Below are 8,616 nucleotides of genomic sequence, written 5' to 3'. Positions count from 1 at the left end.
GATCTTTGCCCACTGTGGGTGAGCTTCAATGAATTCTCAGTGAAAATCATGAGTTCTGCTGTTGCAGATGTGCTGTGAGTCAAACTTTCTCTGCTTATGAATTCCCTCATAATGAACTTCTCCAAGCTGATATGACATCTATAGGGGAGAACACTAACAGAAGAATATAATTCTTTTATATAGGTTATTATACATATCTTCCCACAAACTACAACAGATGAAAAGTATTTAATTTTGCCATCCACAAACAAATCAATCTAAAGCTTGCCCAAGTTAGGGAAAAGGCTTTAATCAGGCTTTGGCTCACTTTCTAAATGTAGCCGAGATGTTTTATAGCTATTTCCAGAAACCAAACCTTCACTATAAATCAGCACAGCGTATTACCTGCTCAGCTTCGTACATGCACATGTGTTTCCTTGACTTGTTAATGAAAACTCTTCTGCCTTATTCTAAAAGCTAATTCCACATTTTCTTCTCTGAATCTTTTCAGAAATAGCCTAACAGCACAATAAAATATCTCCCACTCATTTTATTCTCTCCACATCATTAATTAATGGAATATATAATACTTAAAACACACTCTGAAACTGTGATTTTAATATACTTTATTGAAAAAGTACAGTTTTAAATTGTTTTCAATGGGAAAAAGCAATGGTCACCTCTATCTACCAAGTCCTTTTTTGATGAATCATGACTACCATATGCCAAATTCACATCTGCATGACTTGCAAAGTAAAAAGATAAATCTTTTTTCAACACATCTATAAGAATTTATATCACCAACAGTTTAAAATCATGAAATGCTGATGCTCTGACTATATTTCATGTCCTCTTTGTTGCACCATTTCCCAGATCACAGTTTATCCATGTATTAGCATGCCAATTGAACACATCAGTCAATGTCACCTTGAGAAAATTGTCAATAGCAGAGGAAGAAGAACAAGAGGAGGTTTAGCACTAAGGCCTGAGACACCACCACATTCTCGTGCATTTTCCTAAAAGACAAATTTTAAAAAAAAAAAAAAAAAGGAAAACAAATACAAGCCATAAGACTCAATTATGATAAATGATCGTTTACCAAAATACACATGCAGAAGAGGACTAGTGCAAACAGCAAAACCCATGAACTAAATACACTCAGGAAGTAATACAGGTACACATTTTCATTTGAACATAGGTTTAAATTGTAGACTGAAAGTGTGCATGATCAAAAAGCATTAAACAATCCCCCACGCCATATATTAGGTCTCATTCTACATTGCATTACGCCATCAAAGGTATGTTACTCCAGAGTAAAATGGTGTGTATGAACATACGCTGTACAAGCCACTGTAATCATGTTCCCAGTCTCTATCAGATTTTCTTGGCACCATACAATTAAGAGTACTCTGCAGAACAGAGAGTAGTAAATATGTGTAGTGTTCCCCCCCAAGCTATAGTATGTATAAACATAATGACTAGAGCATGACAGTTGAGATACTGAAGCTAGTTACTGTAAAAAACATTAACAGCACAAAGTTCTCAACCATCTCTAATGAGGAGTCTTGCGGTCAGTGCTTCAGCCAGACTAATTTCTCAGATATTCCTGGCTGCCAGTCTGTGCTCTCATCCTACCACATTCTCTTATAAGATACAAAACAGTCTACAAAAGCAGCAAGTCAAGACATTGACTACAGGAGTACTAAGATTTGCAGCATTTACAATGCCACTCACTTCCCCTACTACAATATTCTGAATGTTCAGAATATTTCCTGATGTTTCATTTTAGAAGATATTTTCCTTTTTTTTTTTTAAAGAAATAAAACATCTACCAGAGTCTAAAAGAAAGGAAAAGCAGGAAGAAACTTACTTCAGGGTGAAATCCATGACAAGATTCTGGGCGGCGTCTTATCTTCTGAGATTTTAAACGTTCACATTTAAGCGATTCATTATGTACAAGGCAGTTAAGGAGAGATCTTCTGAGCATTGCATTTTAATGTCCTGAGTTTATGTGAGTGTTTTGAAATGAATATAGTGAAAATTTTTCAGCTCCTTCAGTTCCTCTCCATCACAAACCCAATGCGGTCAACACAAGAAAAAGAAGGTAACGCTAGTGCTTTCTCCTCAGTGATCCATAGTTTGGACAGTATCATTTACACTTACACTGCACATCTGTCTTTCTGTAATAAGTCTACAATAAAAGCACACTTCAGGCTACTTTTGATAAATTCCAACTTATGTGAAAAAACAAATCTGAACTACAGAACAGTGCAACATTAAAAGTGGGGCAACTAAGAATCAAGTGATATATTCTTATATTTTTGGAAAGCAGGATGCTGAAACATTTTTCGATAGTCCAGTCCAACACTAAAATAAAAAGATATCTATATTGTAAGGAGTTTTATAAGTTCCAAAGATAAGGAGAAATCTCCTTGAAAATAACTAAGAATGCATTCTCAGCTGGCTTAATTTCAAATAGCCCCAGCACTTTATGATAGGTAATGATGTGTTCTTAAGTCATGTTACATAACAGGAAATTTTTCAACATTTGCATCTCGAATATCTTTCTGACAACTTTGCAAATAAAAGGATATACCTTATTTCTATTGGTGCCATGGTAATTGGTGGGATAGAATCACAGAAGCATTCATTATCTACTACCACCATGAAGAGATTGCTGCTTGGGATTTGCTGGATAACAAAAGACCTGAAAATTAAAAAGAAATCAAACAATGGTGAGATTATCTGTATTTCTGAGCAAGAGGTTCTGTTAGGGTTTTTTTAACTTGTCAACTTGTCTCTACTATAGCCACAAATATCAGTGACTTCATATACCATACTGTGTCTCCACACCCTGTAGAAGTAGAGGGCCTTGGGTAATGCTTCCCTCAGTTCACACAGAATATGGTTGTCCATGTCAAGATGTACGTGATGCTGAGAGGTACCCAGGTGAAGCAGAATGGACAGGCTCACACTGCTGATGTGTTAATGCAGAGACTGAGACACAAGTGAATTACCACAGAGTTTATCAGATTTTTCTTTTTCAGATTTCAGTACTGAATCTCTGCTCTGTTAGGAATATCTAGCTATGTATTTATGATCTAGATTTTTTAAGTATATGTGAAATTAATCTGCAAAAATAATGAAGGTTCTTCTGCAGCCACAATGTGATAACTCACAGTTCCAAACTTTAGCCTCTACAATCACATTAAGGCATTTATTCACTCTGAGTCTTGCTTGAAGCAACATGAACTACTGAGAAAGACAGCTTTCATCTGTCCTCTTGAGAGTAATTTTATTATCGAGCCAACAAAACAGAGATTAAGCTTCAAAATCTTCCTAAGCAAGGAGATTTATTTTAGAATAATGATGACTATATGGTGCAAATATGGTTATAACTCAGTACCACATTCAAATTAAGACAAAGCAGGCAACTCAAAAGGAGAGTGAGAAATAAAGACATTGCTTATAAGAAGGAAAGCACCCAGGGGAGACCAGGGAAGGAGCCTGTGGACACTATTCAATGATCCACATAGTTACAATGAGCTGAACTCCTAAGCATGTACCAAGTAGAAGAGGGGGAGGAGGCAGAGCCAAACAGGCACTGTTTAGCCTTTTCTTGGAAATTCAGGACACAATACAAAGAAATGCTTTAAGGCTCAGACCCAATTCTTAATAAATTTTTAAAATAATCTGTCAAAATTTATATATCAACAGAATATCTGCCATATTGAATATCATCAAAATCTGGCAATTCCAGGAATTAGGTGTTTTTCAGTGTGGTACGCTGGTAGATGTACAGAACGTTAAGTGAGGGTTTGAACACCAAGATGATGTGGAGAGAAACATACTTTTCCTTAGACATCTTTATTTAAAATACATATTGTCTTACTAAAATAACTCCCTGCTTCTTCCAAAGATTACAGAAGATGAAATAGTGGAGGGGGCAGGGAATAATCAAACCTAGCCTCAGAAAAAAAAAAACAACTTTGGAAAACTTACTATAAAAATATTGCCAACGGAAAGATTAAACACTTTTCAGTATTTTTTAAACTTACTGAACCTCCATTAAAATTACACTTAGAGTGATCTGCAATATGTTAGCTTTATGTTTATACATGAAATATACATTTATGGCATAATGTAAAAGGCTGAACTTTATAAATGTACCTACCAAACAGCTGGAGCATGTAGCAAGACTGACATCATTGTAACGGAGCATCTGTGGCTTTGTGGATTTGTGTGTGGGAGAAATGGGGCCAATAAAAGGAAAGGAGGGAAAATCTTTAACAGACAATAACACCAAAATTGTACTGCATGAATGGCTAAAACCAGTTATGAATAAATCAAAGCCTGAAGGACAGGAAAAAAAAAAAAATTACTTTTATTCCCAGAAACTGGCACTATTTGACTTTTGTGCGTCTGAAACTTACATTTATTTTGTCTTTAAAACTAGCTCAGAAAAGGACCTGAAGGGCATAAAATGTAACAATTAACTAGATGCTAAACGATTCACTTCTCTTTCTGATGAGAAGCCAGTAATGACCCTTCTGTTGTACCTCTGGTGTACCGTTTGTGATGGGCCCTTTTCACAGAACCCAGGTGGATACCCAAGCCCCTGAGAAACCATGTGCCACATATCCAGGTTTAAAGGTGCCATTTCATGAAAGATGGGCACATTTCCCATTTCATTTCTTCTTTCACTCACTTCTCTGGGGTGGTATAAGGGCTGGACAGTATAGGCTATTTTTTCCTCGAAGAAGAGAGAGAGAGAAAAAGAAAGAAAAAAGAAAAAAAACCACCTGGGAGCTTTTTCTACCACTTCACCTAGCTGGAATGAAAACAAATGTTTGAACCGAGAAGAAAGCTTCCACTACAGAACTATGATGCTGAGCAAATTACTGTATAGCTTCTCTGATAAAATAGTCAAAAACTATGAAGGTTTGTAGGAACTGATACAGAAAATTTTGCTAGATCTGGTAATGTGGGGAATACAATACATACATGGGTTGATGGAAATTCTGGATTAAAGGAACTGCAAAGAGCAATATATTAGGTTAAGTCAAAAAACCTTTCTGCTTTAGGGATTATATTATAGATATCGACTAATAACACTGGTTCAGTTTACCAAACTGAATATTCTTATAAATCTACAGTCTGTTTATCTAATTCAGATGTTTGTTAAGTGTATAGCCTCATGGTGACTGCCACAGAACATGTGACTATCATCTAAAAAGCCATAAAAAGATGAAACTTTTGTCTAACTGCAGCATTTTTTTCCATAGTGCATAATAATATCTTAACTAATATACTGCCAAATGGAATAACTAGCTTTTCATTCACCATATTAGAGGTAGATTCAGACGAAAATGTTATCTTCCTCAAGCAGTAAATGAATGTTTTCCCTTTCATAATTGTCAAACAATCTTGAAATGAAGTTGTAAAGCCAAGTGCCTGTCCTCTACAGTCATTGCCTTGTGAGGTCACCGGCAAAGGATTAACATATCAACAAGTGAAGACAGAGGACTGAAGACAGAGATTGAGTTGAGCAAGTAATTAAGGGCAAAAAAATATTTATGTCCAATTTAGCTTTCTTGTCTATTAATAGAATGAGCACAAGCAAATTAGCCTTCTTTCAGCTGCTGTAATTTAAGATCATTTCGCAGTCATGAGGTATTCTTACCCTCACTCGAGCAATAGCAAAGTAGTTTCTGCCAGTCATGACCACTGCAGTTGCTCTGTGACTATCCGGATAATTCACATGGCACTGCTTCTGTGCTCAAACTGGATAAAGCAGACAATCATCCCAGCAGCAGGTCTTCTGTGTGAATTCAGCTTTCAGTTTCCATGGTGACATGGACATGCATCTTTGAAATTCATTTTGAGTGAATGTTCATGCCAGTAAGTCTCAGGAACTGAACATTCACAGAAAACAAAAGGTGCATAAACACAATCAGAACAAAGGCTTTCAAATACTGAAATATTCCACGAAAATGTTTCATTGCATATGCCAAGATTCAGTTGCAAGGGAGAAAAACATCTAGCAAAACAGCTTCCATGACTGCTGTGGGAAATAAAGTTGCTGACAAAGTAATGAAAATGGTCTTGTCTTTTGAGTGAGCTCCACTGTGAGTCTCTAAAGTTTATATTACAATAAGCATTTCTGAACACCTGCTGGCTTAGGCTGTCAGTCGTGTCACTGGCAATATGGGAGCCAACTCCCAGTGACACAGGAACGGTTTTTATTGAACTTAATTGCTGGTGTAACAATCAAAAGAATGTTTAAAAGCCTATGTTTAATATTTATGGAGAATGTTTCGTGTTTAAAGGGTAAAGCTCTTTTTCTGTTAAGTAATGAAAATCTTTTGATTTGAACCTTTTCCCTTTACACCACTATCATCACCATCATTTGATAGCAACAGCACAGAAAAAGCCTTGCATATGTCTCCATACATAAAATGTAATAAACTGTTGGGGTTCCTGTTAAGTTGAAGCCACATTGAATCAATAAAAGCCTTATTAATCATTTCTTCTCCATCTTTCATCCACTGAGGAACTCGTTTGGTTTATTTGATGTGCAGGCTCAGAGGCTTAAAACAGACCCGAACACAAACCTCTTCTTCACTTTGCGGGGAAGGAGAGGAAGGAAGAAATTTAATATTTGAAAGGAGTAGAGAGAGAAGGAGGAAGAAAATCTAGTCATGCCAAACTATTTTGTTAATGAAGAAAAAACAAGAACAGAGAGTAAATCTGCAAGAAAGTCTTCGAGTCAGAGCATTACACAACACTTTTCTCATGTTGCACGTACTCCACCTGTTCCTTTCTTATCTATTTCTGTATCGGCCCAGATAAAAACAGCTGCACAAATATCATACAAATTTACTTTGAAAAAAATAAACAGCTTCATGTTTTACTTGGAAATAGTAAATATTTGCTCAAAAATGTAAGTATTTATTAGTATGTTGCTTGAAAATTAATTTTGCATTGTGGAATAAAACAGGAGAAGACTGAGGATTCAAGTATTTCTGCATTCATAATTATATTTGCTACAGTCATGCTTATGAAGGCATGATAAGAAAGCACACTTTTAATGTCTGTCTGGTGGCTAAATTACTCTTCCAATGGACAACCGGTTCTTTCTAATTTCTTAAGATAACTTACAATTTGGAAAGCATCATAATAGGATTGTAATACAAATCTTGGAGGGCAGTCACACCAGCTGCCTTCATGCATGTAACTCGGGTTCCTACTTCAGAAGGGTAATCGTCTCCAACTCTGAATGGAGAACATGCAGAGACACAGACTATTCAAGGATAATTCAGAGCAGGAGCTTGGCTTCAGTGATCTGAATCATCCTCTGCAGGAGGCTCTTTCTCTCTCTTTAATGGCTAAATAGTGAGCCTGCAGAGAAATGCATCCTGAATGGGGTGAGATGTGATGCCTAAAGCTAAGTGCAGATTACAACACCTGTTCTGAAAGAGCCAGCAAACTACCTTCAAATCTGTTTTGTTTTTTTCCAATTTGAATATCTTCTTTTGCTTGTATATAAAAAAGTTTTCATACAGTTATAATATCTATTATATTGCTATCATAATAATTTCTTCCACAGACCATCTTTGAAACAAGTAAAAAAAAAACCAAACCCTAACCTAGTTTCAAAAATGTCAACTCTTCTCCTGTAAGGAGGAATAATTTGAAGATATACTCAGGGCAGTAGAGGAGTAGGGATTGAGCTGACACCACATTGATTAAAAGAGGTACAACTGTAGCAAGGCAGAGCTAGACCCTTTTTCTCCCTGGCTGCTGTAGTCATGAAGCTGCTCTATCTCCTGAAGTAAGACCACCAGTTTACTGGCAAACTTGAAGATCGCACCCTTCTGTAAGTCACTTATTTCCTTGTCTAATGCAGGTCATCGCTTCACTGCAACTACCAACTCTGTCTGGTAGACTTAACATCTTGTCTCTGAAATGCTGCTGGCTTCAACTTTCCTAATGCAGCTGGATCGAAAACAGGCAAAGCTAAGGTAATTCAATTTCAAACATGCAAGAGACGTGTCCTGTCCAGTTAAGCAAACTTAACCTTTAAGTCGTTTGCTCTCTACTATTTGACTATAACATCTGCTATTAAAGGAAATTGATACTACTGTTAAAGAGCTTAGCGTCTGTGTTTCCATGCAGGAGAAGTAATCTATTTTCCTGTCCATCGATGTTAATTTTTGGACAGGATGCAAACTGACCACAGACCTGAGGCTTCCCTGCTAATAAGCAGCCACTTACACAGTCCCAGACACACCCAATGTTAAGGAAACATATTGATAATATACATTCTAATCATTACAGCATTCAGAAATCTCTGATTTTCAGATTGATTTCCCCCTTCTTTCTTCAGACAGTTGCAAAGGTTGGAAAGTGTTTGAGGGAACAAAATAAATGACAAGCAACATGGAACTTTGAAGATACTTACAGGATAAGACTACGTGTAAGGAACCAAAAAATTTAGATAAAATATCTTCCCAATATCCTGCAGAATGGAAGATATTTCTTTGTAATTTGGGGGTGATTTGGGTACAGCACCAACACTAAAAGCAATTCAGCTTGTTTAAAAGCAATGCTGCGTGTTTCTAGTTAAAACTTATT

At 36.5% G+C, this 8,616-nt stretch overlaps 1 protein-coding gene across 1 annotated transcript in view; it reads right to left on the bottom strand.

Moving 5' to 3' along the window:
- Positions 1–902: 902 nt before the first annotated feature.
- The window catches only part of CACNA2D3 (calcium voltage-gated channel auxiliary subunit alpha2delta 3), a 437,844-nt gene continuing 430,130 nt past the window's right edge, over positions 903–8,616 (bottom strand). Inside the window, exons 36-38 of the mRNA XM_065642557.1 lie at positions 2,574–2,686; positions 1,850–1,932; positions 903–995 (exon numbers count right to left, since the gene is read on the bottom strand). Coding sequence (XP_065498629.1) covers positions 903–995; positions 1,850–1,932; positions 2,574–2,686 — 289 coding nt within the window. The remainder of the gene's footprint in view (positions 996–1,849; positions 1,933–2,573; positions 2,687–8,616) is intronic.

This window comes from Caloenas nicobarica, chromosome 11, assembly GCF_036013445.1.
Source record: "Caloenas nicobarica isolate bCalNic1 chromosome 11, bCalNic1.hap1, whole genome shotgun sequence".
NCBI classification, from domain to species: Eukaryota; Metazoa; Chordata; class Aves; order Columbiformes; family Columbidae; genus Caloenas; species Caloenas nicobarica.
This window is presented reverse-complemented; position numbering and strand designations above follow the sequence as displayed.